Source organism: Papaver somniferum, chromosome 6 (genome assembly GCF_003573695.1).
Source record: "Papaver somniferum cultivar HN1 chromosome 6, ASM357369v1, whole genome shotgun sequence".
Classification (NCBI taxonomy): Eukaryota; Viridiplantae; Streptophyta; class Magnoliopsida; order Ranunculales; family Papaveraceae; genus Papaver; species Papaver somniferum.
In genome coordinates, this window is record NC_039363.1 from 48,086,331 (window position 1) to 48,100,978 (window position 14,648).

General features: G+C 39.5%; 2 protein-coding genes across 3 annotated transcripts; one reads left to right on the forward strand and one right to left on the reverse strand.

Annotated features, from left to right (window-relative positions):
- Positions 1-8,102: 8,102 nt before the first annotated feature.
- On the reverse strand, positions 8,103-9,045 carry LOC113290789 (H/ACA ribonucleoprotein complex subunit 1-like). The gene is made up of 2 exons (XM_026540376.1): positions 8,977-9,045; positions 8,103-8,411 (listed from the first exon to the last, which is right to left on the reverse strand). Exons 1-2 carry the CDS (start codon positions 9,043-9,045, stop codon positions 8,103-8,105), a joined length of 378 nt encoding a protein of 125 aa, XP_026396161.1.
- A 2,762-nt stretch (positions 9,046-11,807) lies between these two features.
- Positions 11,808-14,409, forward strand: LOC113287489 (UBP1-associated protein 2C-like). 2 transcript variants are annotated; one of them, XM_026536263.1, is made up of 2 exons: positions 11,808-13,229; positions 14,040-14,409. In XM_026536263.1, the coding sequence occupies exon 1, from the start codon at positions 11,984-11,986 to the stop codon at positions 13,226-13,228; it is 1,245 nt and encodes a 414-aa protein (XP_026392048.1). In that variant the 5' UTR covers positions 11,808-11,983; the 3' UTR covers position 13,229; positions 14,040-14,409. The 2 variants fall into 2 exon arrangements, with proteins under 2 accessions (XP_026392048.1, XP_026392049.1); XM_026536264.1 differs by lacking the exon at positions 14,040-14,409 and adding an exon at positions 13,853-13,955.
- Positions 14,410-14,648: the final 239 nt, after the last annotated feature.

Below are 14,648 nucleotides of genomic sequence, written 5' to 3' on the forward strand. Positions count from 1 at the left end.
TTGAAATGGATGTTGATCGGATGAAAACGTCGTTGTGACTCAGACAATGAGAGTACTCCAGTGTCCGCGGGTGCAATTGTCATTAGGAATCCCTTGCCGGTTGCTGATGCAGTCGCGAGCGCCACTTTCAATCCTCCATATCTGGTTCCTCATCCGGATCATGTGTTGATCGGGGGATTTAGCGTGCCAGCCAAACACGAGACGCTATACACCAGGATATGGGAAAGCTACGAACATATCACCACGACCAAGAAAATTACTAGTCGATTTGCGTTGGTTAAGCGTGTGGAGGAAGTTTTGTCTTCGATTGACGACATGTGCAATGCGACTGGTAATATTGTTTCTTAGGATGTAGTCTCGAGATGGAGGTTGCATCGTGACACGTGTGTAAACTTCGAGTTCAATGTTCCTTGGTTCGTTGAAGGTTTCTCTGAGGTTGAAAAGTTGCTGGCCGAAACAGTCGAAGGTCCTTCTGCGGATATGGTGAAGAAGCAGGGAGCGGAAGTTGAAAAGTTGTCCGGGAAGCTGAAGTTTAAGAGGGAGGTTCTCCAAAGCACGAAAGAGGCTTTTTCCAATAAGAGCAAGCCATTGTTGAAAAACTTTCCTTGAACGCATTTCTGTTTTCTGAACTTCTTATTTTAGGTTGTTTTTTTTAAAGGCAAATGAAACGCCTAGTTTACGGTTTTTATTTCCTGGATTTTTGGTTTGACAAACAAATGTTACCTTGAGGGTTTTGGATTATTATTTGGAACGAACTGTTTTTAGAAAAACGATGCTTTTTGGTTACGATTGTGAATGGTACAAATATCCAAGGAAAGCCACTGAATCGTGAGCATTGCTTGTCGACAGAGAGCATGAGATGAAACATAACATGGCTATTGGTTTTATCATTACCGTGAAAACCTGAAGTAGTAAACCACGTATTTTGTCTAGGCAAGACTTACTCGGTTTTTGGATCTTCTGGTGAAAAATGAATCTCCTGGATGTAAGACGGAGTTTTGTGGGAAACATCACCGTGACTGTGGAAAGTCCCCAGTCATTCCTTGTCGTTCCTTGACTGTGGAAAGTCCCGAGATTTGCATCTTAGATGGAAGGATGGCCGTTGATCGTCGCGCAGCCTTTGTGTTGGTAACCGCATAGGGAAGGCCGGCATGGTATGGCGCGACAAGGTGGCTGGCATGCCATTGGCACATGTGGCATGGCTGGCATGCCTCAGCGCGGTTTGGGCGTGACCAAAACTAGGGCTTTGGCGTTGGGCCAAAGGTTACCATGTGTTGGTTGGTGACCTTGGACGGCTGAGATTTGCATCTAAGATGGAAGGGTGTCCATTGATTGTCGCACGCCTTTGTTTTGGTAACCACATAGGGAAGGCCGGCATGGTATGGCGCGACAAAGTGGCTGGCATGCCATTGGCACATGTGGCATGGCCGGTATGCCTTGGCGCGGTTTGGGCGTGACCAAAACTAGGGTTTTGGCGTTGGGCCAAAGGTTACCATGTGTTGGTTGGTGACCTTGGACGGCTGAGATTTGCATCTAAGATGGAAGGGTGGTCGTTTATTGTCGCATGCCTTCGTTTTGGCAGTCGTGAAGGGAAGGCCGGCATGGCATGGCTTTGGCGCGGCAAGGTGGATGGCGCGGCATGCCATTGGCACATGTGGCATGGTCGGCATGCCTTGGCGTGGTTTAGGCGCAGACAAACTAGAGTTTTGGCTTTGGGCCAAAGGTTACCATGCGTTGGTTGGTGACCTTGGACGGCTGCGATTTGCATCTAAGATGGAAGGGTGTCCGTTGATTGCCTCACACCTTTCTTTTGGTAACCACATAGGGAAGGCCGGCATGGTATGGCGCGGAAAAGTGGCTGGCATGCCATTGACACATGTGGCATGGCCGGTATGCCTTGGCGCGGTTTGGGCGTGACCAAAACTAGGGTTTTGGCGTTGGGCCAAAGGTTACCATGTGTTGATTGGCGACCTTGGACGGATAAGATTTGCATCTAAGATAGAAGGGTGGCCGTTGATAATCGCACACCTTCGTTTTTGTAGCCATATAGGGAAGGCCGGCATGGTATGGCGCAGCAAGGTGGTTGGCATGTCATTGGCACATGTGGCATGGCATGCCTTGGCGCGGTTTGGCGAGGCCAAAACTAGGGTTTGGGCCAAAGGTTACCATACGTTGTTTGGCGACCTTGGACGGCTAAGATTTGCATCTAAGATGGAAGGGTGGCCGTTGATCATCGCACGCCTTCGTTTTGGTAGCCGCATAGGGAAGGCCGGCATGGTATGGCGCAGCAAGGTGGTTGGCATGCCATTGGCACATGTGGTGCGGCTGGCATGGTTGGCATGCCTTGGCGCGGAGGTGTGGATGGCATGGCATGCCATTGGAGCAGTGGTGCGGCTGGCATGGTTGGCATGCCTTGGCGCAGAGGTGCGGCTGGCATGGCATGCCATTGGCGCAGTGGTGCGACTGGCATGGTTGGCATGTCTTGGCGCGGAGATGTGGTTGGCATGGTATGTCATTGGCACAGTGGTGTGGCTGGCATGGTTGGAATGCCTTGGCACGGTGACGTGGCTGGCATGGTCCGCCATTGGCACAGTGGTGCGGCTAGCATGGTTGGCATTCCTTGGCGCGGTAGCATGAGAATTAAGGTTTGGCATAGATGATGTCAGTCAGTGTTAAGGGTTCTGTCGTGAAACATGACCCATGTAAAAAAAAGGATACCTCGGTAATTCTTACGTAGGCATGTCGATTGATTCAATAAATGTGCTAATGGTAATAGTGACGTCATGTCAGATGTACAGTTTTACGATTTTGACCCTAAGCTAAAAACCACCATCAACACCCAGATACAACGCTTGTCACGGCTTCGGAATTCTTAGTCAATCTTTGTGTATGCTGAAGCCACTATGACACTTCATGTTTCATTATTGATTATTTGAGAAATGGAGATATTTTCTTTTGCTATCAAATACTATATGATCTTGATTGCTTATACTGAAACAAGTTCTTTCATGTCTTGTATAGGTTAACTGTAATTTATCTAAAGAAATAGTCTTTCAACACATGGAGTGGGTTATCCTAATTATTAAATGTTGGGTACTGTATTTGGTGGTCAGCAAGTCGGTCATTTATATGAATATGAGTTTCCTTTTCTTCTCTGTAGTATCACCTATGTCATGAGTCATACCTATTTTTGACTTTTAATAATTCAAAGTGGCAACTTGAACTAAGGTCCACCTACTCTCTATCTTGTTTTCCATAGTTAAGAGTTAAGATACACGAGATTCTCAAGATCAAATGGGGTGAAAGAATGTTTGATAGAAATTCTTTGCCTCGCCACCGTATTGTGGCTTGTAATATATGACATGTATTCAGGGGGTAAAATTCATGTTTGGCCAGTTATATAAAATCCTGGCTGATGTTGGAATAAAGTGTCTAGATACTGTGCGTTTGAGTATATTAAATAGTTCTGCTATAGTCGATCTTTAATCTTGTTCTTTCATAACTTTATCTTCTTTTTTTCTTTCTCTAAAGCTACTGACATATTGCTTTCTTTTCTGTTTTGGGTCCGGCGTGAGCCAACTCTCACTCGTAGGCCATCTAGCAGAAAATCAGTTTTGATGGTATCTTGGCTGAGGTTCAGTTTCAGTGCATACTTAGTGTATGTTTGAGAGTGTTTTAGATGATTTTTTTGGTACAGAAACTTAAACCATATACAATTGCCATATAATATCGAGCAACCTAACTTTTCATGTTATGTTATATTTCAGTAAGGATAATGTCCATCACATCCTTCAAGATTTAGCATAAAATTGCCATATATTATCAGGCAAACATTCTACTCGATACTTGTTGGATTTAATTCCTTTCTTTGTGTCAAGTGTAACTGACATATTTCTTTCTTTTCTGTTTGTAATTTTTACAGTGTACAATTTTCACATGCTCTTGAGACCAAATACCCTGATCCTGATTTATATTGGAGAACATTTGGTGACAAGTATCATTTTGCATACATTATATTCCATGGTTATATCTTAAGACAACATAGTTCACATATCTATAGAGTTTTTTTCCTTGCGTTCGGTCTTCAACTTCAGCTACTGAATTTTTTATGATCGAACTTTAACAGGAACTCAATACACACAACAATCTTACAAAGTTAGTGATGCTTTTTCCTTTAAGTGGATAGAAAAAAATGGGGAGAAGGATTTCATGTAACATCAGTGGCAACTGGTGAAAGCCGATGGGGTGAAGTCATGTCTTGCATGCGGGCTTCAGTGATCAGGTAGATTATAAACTTCATCTCATTCATAATTTTAAATGCATTAATGTTCTTCTGATTCATACTTTCTCCATTGTAAAACTTAAGTTGACGGCCTCGTAGCCTTATCCTCAAACTTTACTCTTGCAGTACTAAGGGTCCCTGGGATGGAAGAACTTAAAATTTAATTGGAGCAGAGGTATGCTATTGGAAATAACCACTTTACAAGGTAAGCTAATATGTTCCGTTTCTGAATGTTGCATAATTAGGTCCTGAAAGTTATTGTGATCCAAATTTTCTTGTTGTTTGCACAGGATGAACACCTTGTTGATTTTTACGACATCTGTAAGGGGTTGGATTTGGCTAGGAACTTCCAGTTTCCAACTTTGAGACGGGTTTTTCTTACATCACCATTACTTGGTCTGGTAATGTATTTGTTGTTTTGTCAAAGTGAGTTTATTTTCCTCTTTCCTGTTATTGCTGAACAAAATTTTCCAATAGATATTTTCTAATTCATATTTGCCCTCTTTCATCTGTGCAATGAAAGAGTTCATGTATTTCAGCTTAATTAAACAGTATAGGCAGGTACTTCATGTATTTGTGTTTCAGTTATTTTTTTTGCCTTAGAGATATCCGACAATGTAGTTCATTTTCCTTTGAAACATTTTTTAAGACTCCCTTGATGTACTGTTAAGTTAATAGATATATACTCAAATGACAATTCTTGTTGTATCATGTATTTTATGTTGTTTTTTGATCAAGGAAAATGTCTTTTATGTTGTGTTACATAATTCAGTTATGCTTTCATGTTGAATGCGTGGGTTATTTGATTGAATTATCAGAATAGGAAGAATCAGGGTAATTGCAGGGAATTGTAGAGTATGAGAACTATCAGATTGAATTACTGAAAATAGGATGATTAGGGTTTTCAGGGAACTGGGCTATTGCAGGATAAATTGGGGGGAAATCGGTTTTGACTAGGTCACTTGACCTTTTTTCTGTGTTTCTAAAGTTTAGCAACGACAAATATGTGTTGCTAAATCTGAACCAGAACAACTATATCTTGTTCCAATAAAAGTATCCCGGAATAACTCTAAAATTAGCAACAGAGTAGCAACAGATGATCTCTGTTTCTAAATTTTTGTTTTGCCATAGATTTTTCTGTTGCGACTGCCGTTGCTGACCAAAATTAACAACAAACTTAGAGCTGTTGCGAAAAACTACGACATGGTGTTTAGAAACGACAAGAAACTGTTGCAGGACCAGTCAGCAACATATTTATTCTACTAAACTTCTTTTTCTTCTTCAACTTGTATATTTTTATTTGTTGGTGATTCTTGATCACAGGTTTCGATGATATTCCCACGCCCACCTACAATTTCAAGAGAAGAGAAATAAGAAGAAAAGAGAAAACGACACGAGAGGTTTGTTATGTTTTGGATGGCAAGAAAAACACATTTTTTATATTTATTATCTTGCACTTGTTGAGTCCAAGAATAACCTGGTCTTTTCCATAGTTTAGATAGTTTTAGAATTCATGTTAAATAGTTTTTTCACACATGATTCTAGACTAATTACTTGTTGGGTCTCAAGACCAACCAACAAATCTCCCAAAAAGAAAATATTTGATAAAAATAAGACCCCGTCGAACTATGTTGGGATGGTAAAAAAAAGAAACCCTGTCGAATTTCTATATCCTTGTTCGTATATGAAAAACACACGGTGCTCGACCAAAAGAAAAAGAAAACCTTGGTTTGGTTAGGTGTTTTTTAAAGAATCCTATTATCGAGACTTTAAAAAGGAGGGGAATTTGGGGGTTTATGGGGTTTGGTCATGAAATAACAATGCATAGAGCCCCTTATCCTGATATTTTATTTAATACCTATTATACCCAAAATATGATTAGTACTAATTATAATTATTAAGCTAACTAATCAGTACTAGTTAATGAATTAGACTAATCAAATGATTAATCTTTTGGAAATCAAAACTTGATTTTCCTTGATCTTGATTTTGATTTTGAAGAAGGAAAAATGGTGAATTTGGTGAAATTTTTTTCAAAACATTTGAAGAAAAATGATGAAACCCTTCGTCATAAAACTCGGGATAACCTTATAATCAACTCCCAACATCAATTTATCGATTCAAATCCGCTAAAAATCAGAGCAAAATCTGAAGATTTTACTTGTTACGGCTGGGAAATTGTGTCGAACCAGCCGTAAAACAATACTTACGGTTAGGATATGAAGAATTCCCAGCCGTGAACACAAAAAACAGATGGGAAGTGAAGAACTTATGGCCGTTATTCTTCCCATAATCTCTTGAGTTTGTATTACGGCTGGGATAACATATTTTTCCCGTCCGTAAATGAATATGTAAGTTGAGAAATTTGGATTTTCAAGATAAATACATAATACGATTGAAAATTAGTAATACTTTCATTAATTGGACCTCAATAAAACCCATTACATACTTAATAGATCCCCATTACAAAGTTGGTTTTAATAACATTCCTTTCGATGTATCAAGAAGTATTTGATGATGGCAAATTGAGCTTCGAAGTTGAAATTATAACCTTTCCATTTTCTCCATTCCTTCTTAGATTTAGCTACGACTTCTCCATCAGTCTCACCTCTAAGTCGAAGTTGCTTGCACATACGAAGTAAAGCCATATATTCTTCCACTTTTTTGCGTATGTCTGAAAATCGAAGATACAATTCAATCCCATCTCGGTTGTTAGTGTTACCTGTTTCACTACAAAAATTTCAAAAATCTTACTCCAATACGATTGACTTGGTAAACCACCATTCCTTCGTTCTTCTCCTTCTTTGGATAGGAATAGTACAAAATTTTTGCAAAGAGACAAGTCTTCTTCCAAAGTAAAGTTCAGGTTTATCCTTTGAGTACATTGCATTGAGTTTGTAGGAGTTTTAGTGGAGATTATTAATGTAGAAGGTGTGATTTTGATTTGGAATAGGTAGTTATATGGAGGTGGAATTATTTCAAGTTTATATAAGCGGTTGAACAGCTAGAGCCTTCTATAGATCGGTCTTCAAACGGATATATTTTTCAAAATTCAAAAACTAGTCGATTTGATGTGGTACAAAAGGAAATTATAGGTGTTTACGGCTAGGAAAACGAAAGGTAGACCCAGCCGTAATTCTGTATAATCATGCAGGGTCTATGGTGTGTCATATTTACAGCTAGGTATTTCTGGCCGTAAATAATAGTTGTTAATTTCTGTCAGAATTACAGCATGGATGTATATCCGTAAATAGGAGCCATTTTATTTTTGGGTTATCAGAGTGATATACGGCTAGGTAATTCTTCCTAACCGTTCTGCATCTACGGTCAAGAACTTGAAAGGTCGACCAAGCCGTAAACCAGAGTTGCAAATTTATGTCAGAATTATGGTTTGGAGTTCTAACCGCAAATACGATACATGGACCAGATATGTAGCCGTAACCAAGACTCATTTTATTTTCGAGTCTAAAGAGCAATACACGGCTAGGTATTTCCTAACCGAAACAAAAGTTACGGTTGCTTTTCCTAACCGTGTTCTTGTTTACGGCCGGGATTTTCTAATCGAAATATTGTGCAAGTTTATTTGACAAGAACTATATGCATTTTCGGCTAGGTTATGCGAAGCATCGACCTAGCCGAAAGTGCACAAAAAATTAGTAAATATTGACTTTTTCCTCAGTTTTTTTAGATTAGACAAATAGATAGACTAACATTCAATTCATCCATCCAAATCCATAACCAAACAACAAAAATAATAAATAAACAAAGTCTTAGATAATAAAATATCCATGAAGTAAAATAATAAAAAGCGAATATATAGTCATTCACTTGATGCCTCATTCGAAGACGAGTGCATAAAAGCATCCAAATCGTCATCTTGCTCATGTTCCACAACTTGTTCTACACCTCTAGATTTTTTACCTCGACCGCTGCCACCTTGAATTGGAGTCTTTTTACCTCCACCACGTCCACCCCGAGAACTTGTTCCAGTACGACCATCTTTTGCACTTATTCCAGCACGGCCACCTTTTTCACCTCGACCACGACCACCTTTTTCACATCTACCACCTCGACCGCCTTTTCCTTGCTTAGATTGAACTTGTTCACGGGGGGAGTTTCCGAGTCGTTGCTAGAAGAAGGAGACCTATCCCTTTTAGCTCTCCTTGGTCGGTCCTCTTCATAAGCATATAAACCTCCTTTCTCAGGGATTATTATGCCTTTAACTCGATTCCGGAGTAATCTTTGCTCAGGTACCGTTAAGTCCTCACCCGAATTAATCATATGGGTGATGTCCTTGACCACCCATTAACTTGGTCGAACTATTTTTTCATATAAAACACTCATACTCTAATTATTCATAGATAATTAAAAAAAAAACATATACAAACATAATTAGAACTATCAAGTTTCAAATATGGATCAAAATCCACATCATCGATTGTCAAAGCATCAAACTTTTTCCTCATTTCGACCATTTCCGTCTCTCTAGCCTTGTGTTGGGTCCCTCCAAAAGGGTATCTTCCTCCTGTAGGTTTTTCTAGAGCCCATTTTGTATCCTGAGTATGCCTCAAGCTTTTAAAATGGTCGTAAGCCTATGACTACGGGAAAAAAAATTTATAAAGAAGATATTACACACAAACCAATATATAAAAGTAAAATAAATAAACATTTGTTATATTAAAACAAAAAGATACCTGGATAAGAGCAACACATCCCGTAATTTGTGTTTCTTTCCACCTGGAAGCTTTGCAAAGACTGTCCATCACACTAGCAAGGAGGGAGGTGCCCCACAAGACTGAGAGTCTTCAACCACTGCAAATAACAAGCATTTACCTTATTTCCTGAGAAATCGGGGAAAAAGACGGTCCCAAGAGCGTGTAACAAGCAAGCTATATCCGTATGTCTAGATCTTTATGCGTCCATCACGACCTCTCCATTAGCATTCTTACGGACAAAATCCCCAAACTTGTCCCTCAGACGAACCAAATTAATCTTCCTTTCCATATTAATCGTTTCAGCCAGTTCACCCGGTTGACTAAATTCCCTTTTATCTCTAGGTTGGGCTCCATACCCTATCTCCAACTCTTCTTCCGCTTCATCTTTGCCCCACCCAAGACAGTCCTTCGCCAAGACACAAAGATGATCAAAAGGCATAGAATTGTTGAAACCCTAAAACACAGCCTTTCCTTCCAAAGCAAGACCACTGATTTGCTTTGCATCATCCGGAGAGATAGTCATTTCGCCGAACGGGAGATGAAAAGTCGTAGTTTCGGGACAGAATCTTTCTCGAAACCCACAAACTGCCACAACATCACATGTCTTCTGCAAAGCCTCGATTCTAGACCATAACCCCGAAGCTTTTACCAAAGCTACCACATCTGGATGCTCATTGTCTAACGACAAAACTTTCCTTGTTGGTGCTTTAGTTTAGGGACCGCTTTATCCGGGAACTACAAAAAAAAATGGTTGTTATAATTAATAATCCATAATAAAATAAAAATAACATATATGTAATTTGATTTATTACTTTTGTGCCACAGACGCTAGCAGCCCATGAAGACGGGTAATCAATCAAGATAGAACGATCTCCTGGCGCACCCTAAGGTCTCCCATTCCTCTTGAAAGGTAAAGGCACCATAGCATTAATTACTTGTCTTGTCGTTTCTTTTGGTGGATACTTCTTCTTTCCCTCCTTCTTGTCCTCCTCAACTACGGATTTACCTTTACCAATAACAACAACTCCAACTTCACTTCCTCCAGTAACAGCAACTCCAACTTCACTTCCTCCACCAATTCTAACTTCAGTTCCTCCAGTAACAACAACTCTAACTTCACTTCCTCCACCAACTCTAACTTCAGTTCCTCTAGTAACACCAACTCCAACCTTACTTCCTCCACCAACTCCAACTTCATTTCCTCCACCTCTAGAAACTACAACTTGACTACCTAAATTAGTTCCAGCTCCAACTACATTACCTCCAACTTCACTTTCTCCACCAGTCACAACTCCACTTGCATTCCTTGTGTTTGCACCCAATGGTTTTGTGTGACGGGGTTGGGGAGTCGGGTCACTACGAGGTATTACTTCTTGTGATCTTTTATTCTTCTTTGCTTTTGCTCTATTCAAAGACAAACAAGGCCAAAAACTAAAAGTAAATTAGCAAAAACGGCCGGGAACTTTTGACATAACCAAGCTGTGACACAGAAAATGGTTAGGAAAAATGAATAGTCCTAGATGCAAATATAATTACGGATGGGAAATTAAGTAATCGACCTAGACGTAAAACAAATAGCGTTTAGGAAACATAATTAGTGGCTTGGTTATGTCCTATTACGGATAGGAAAACCTATACGTGAAAATACACCTGGTTTAACATTCAACACAGTAACACATACGGCTAGGAAAAACCAAGCCGTAATATAAAATCGGCTAGAAAGTTAAATATTACGGTTATGAAATAATAATACGGTTAGAAAGACCGAGACGTAAACATTACCGCTGAAAAAAATTCGAACACAGGATAATATACGGCTAGGAATAACCTAGCCGTATAGAACTTTTTGCGGATAGGTTTTCTTAATCTCGTACGCATCGACTCTGTTACGGCTGGGAGTTCTTATAAATCCCAACCGTAAAGATTACAAACGGCTGGGAGTTCTTAAACATCCCAACCGTAAAACATATACACGTCCGGGAAAACAATGGATCCCAACCGTGAGACCTATTTACGGCTGTGAATACAAGAACTCCCAGCCGTAAGCATTTTCAGTAACTGTTTTTTCAGACCTAAAATTTTCGAAACCAACTTAATAATCAATAAAACGCTTAAATAAAGAGTGGGTTCTTCAATTCATACCTTATGGCTATCATATCAGGAGTCTCGATGGTTTGTGCATCTTCTTCATTCACTTGTTCTTGATCTTCAGTTTCATCTTCATTTGATGAAGTTGGTTTCTCTGCTTCAGGAGGAGGTGGATTCGACGAAGATTGACCTAGCTTTTCCTTAGGTTTTATGGTTTTATATAATGAATTTAATCGACGATGAATTTTTTTTGAATCGACGATTAATCGTTGAAAAACGAAGAATTGAAGAAGAAAAGAAGAAGAAGGAAAACAGAAAGAATAGGAATATGAGAAGAAGAAGGGGAAGAATAAGAATAAGGGGGCGGCGTTTTTTTCTCTTTTAGATTAGGTAATTAATGAGAGGCTAGAAGGATAATAAATTAAAATGATTGAGGATAATTTTGGACTTTTACACAAATCTGATCTCCCCTATAACATTTAGGTTTCACTTAGTAATTTAAGCCCCAAAATCCCATCCTACGGCCCCGATAATAACATTCTTTTTAAACCAGGACTCTCTCTAGACTTAGGTTTCTGACTTTCTGTGAATAAATGATTTTTTTACGCCAATTGCCGATTGGAGTCGGTTTCCTTTTAGGCCCATGATTTAATGATGGATATCTCGGCCCTCTAAGACTAAGAGATAACACAAATAAATACCACGCTAGATTTGCCCTTTCTCATTCCTATCTCTTTTCACACGGCCGTGTTTACTGATAAAAAAATAGAGGCGGTTCTTGGTCTCTGAAATTAGGGTTTTTGTTCCTTCAGAAAAAAAATCCTTATATTCATTCATCAACGAGTTTCTCTTCTTCCTTCGAGTTGAGTTTTGACTTTCTTCTCTGCATCATCAATCAATGGATCCATCAATGAAGAAAAGAAAAGCTGACGAAAACGGCGCAGTAGCATCAGATGGAATTTCAGCATCAAAACTAAGCACAGAAGATACACGCAAAATCATTGAACCATTCACACAAGACCAGCTGCTTGATATCCTTCAAGATGCAGTTATGAGACACGCCGATGTTCTCGATGCCGTTAGGTTAATAGCTGATCGCGATCCAACCCAAAGAAAATTATTCATCCGCGGTCTTGGTTGGGAAACAACAACAGAAGGATTACGAACCCTGTTCTCATCTTACGGTGATCTTGATGAAGCTGTTGTTATTCTTGATAAAGTTACAGGTAAATCTAAAGGTTATGGCTTCGTTACATTCAAACATATCGACGGTGCGATGCTAGCATTGAAAGAACCTAGTAAGAAAATTGACGGTCGGATGACTGTTACACAGTTAGCTGCATCTGGAACTACTGGACCTACATCTAATATTCAACCAATTGATGTTTCGGCGAGGAAAATATATGTGGGTAATGTACCTTTCGATATGCCTTCTGATAGATTATTAGCACATTTTTCATCCTATGGTGAAATTGAAGAAGGACCATTAGGTTTTGATAAACAAACTGGGAAATCAAGAGGATTTGCTTTATTTGTTTATAAAAGTAGTGAAGCAGCAAGAGCTTCATTAGTTGATCCAATTAAAACAATTGATGGACATCAATTGGTATGTAAGTTAGCAATTGAGGGTAAAAAAGGGAAACCTGGGGCACCTAATGCTGTAGGAGTTCAAGGGCAATCTGGTGTACCAGGGGAAGTCCCCGGTGATGGTTTACAACAGCAGCCTTCAATGCCAAGTGGGATGTCTTCATATGGAGCTGGATTTGGTGGTGGACACCAAGTGCCTGGTGGACTTGGTCATCATCATCCTCACCATCATATGGGTGGACAGGGGTTGTCCTCTATGGGTAATCAAGTGCCACCATTAGGTGGTAGTGGATATGGTGCTGGACTAGGCGGTGGTTTTGGGAGTGGACCAGTTTCTGGAGGTTATGGAGGACCGAATGCAAGTGGATATGGTGGATTGAGTGGTGGTGCTGGGTCCATGTATAGGTTACCACCTGGTTCAGTTGGAATGCCATCTGGGGGTTATCCTGAAAGTGGGCATTATGGCTTGACATCTGCATTCCCGGGTCAGCATCACCAACCTTCAGCATCCTCACCAGTGCCTAGGGTGCCACCTCTGTACCATCCATATTACTGAGGTAATTTTCTATATCTATCTTTCTGATGCTTGTTTGTGGGTTTTAACCGATTCTGCTGATGTCTTAGTAGGGTAACTTAGTTAGCGTTGTCTTAGTAGGGTAACTTAGTTAGCGTTATAGATGTAATTCAGTTTAAACTTCTTCAATTTTTTCCTTGGTTTGATTGCGTGAGTGCATGGTATGCATTAACTATTTGCTTACTTGTTATATGTTCTCTCTACTCCTATGTTTTTTCCTTCTGTTCTTTTTGGGCAACCTTTGGTATCTTGCCAAGGTTTGTTGTCTTTTCAATGTTTTTCTCGGTGATATTTTCTCTCTCCTTCGAGATTTTCTGTGCTGTGTTGGGGCTGTTTGTAGTTAGTACTGACTTCTAGATTCCTTTTCCTGGGTTTTGTGAATTTGGATTTATTGGGTCTAAGTGGTAATGTAATATACCTAAGCTGGATTTAGGAATGGCACAAATCTTCATGGAGCTGCCAGTGATTATGTTCAACTAATATTGGTGTTGTGGCTAGTTGGTTTGCAAGGGAGTCGGTTAATTTCTTACGGTTCTCTAATTATGTTTTGTTTTTATATTTCTTAAAGCTTGTGTATTGTCTGAAACTTTAACGTTTAACTTATAGAGTTATGCATCATTTGTTATCCCTTTTCACATTCTCATGGTTGAGATATCACCTTGTGGTGTCAAGTTTCACCATTTGATGCCTTGTGAAGGGTGCAGCACTAATGGTTAAAGTTTTCTGTCATATATTCTAGGCATGACCTTTTTTTTTAATGTTAAATATGATTATTGATGTGTGTTTTATTCAGGTGTATGACCAGCTATTTGGGAGCACATGCTTTTAGTGGTTGTGGTGAATGCAGACAATGTAATCTCTGGTTTTGATGAAATGGTTTGCTATGCTTAATGACGCCATTGTTGTGCTTACTCTGCGCTTAAGGATGTTATGTGCTTGTAATGGATTTAATGGCTGCAACTTAATGTTTGCATTTAGATAGGTTTTACAGTTTATTGCTTAAAGTTCTCTTTCTTTGTGATGGCTCTCTTCAACTTCAACTTATCTGGGTTATAACTTTGTTTGAAGTGAGTTTGTTTTATGCGTAGTATCTGGTGCCTTATGTGGATTGCTTGGTCCCAATTGTTTAAATTGGCTTAATTTGTGCCTTATTTTTAGTTTTACGTTTCGAGTATAATAATTTGCTGATCTTTTCAATTCGAGAAACATGTTCCTTAGTTATATGGCCACTCCAGAATGCTTTTTAGCAGATGACTGTGAAATAGAAGTGATGGTGCTTCTCAATTTTGTGTGTTTGAGTATCAAGATAAATCTGCTTTTGTACAGGGACAGTTTTTGCTGTGCTCTAGAATCCTTAGAAATACATATGAAGTATCTCAAAAGAGGTTAGACCAACCCATAG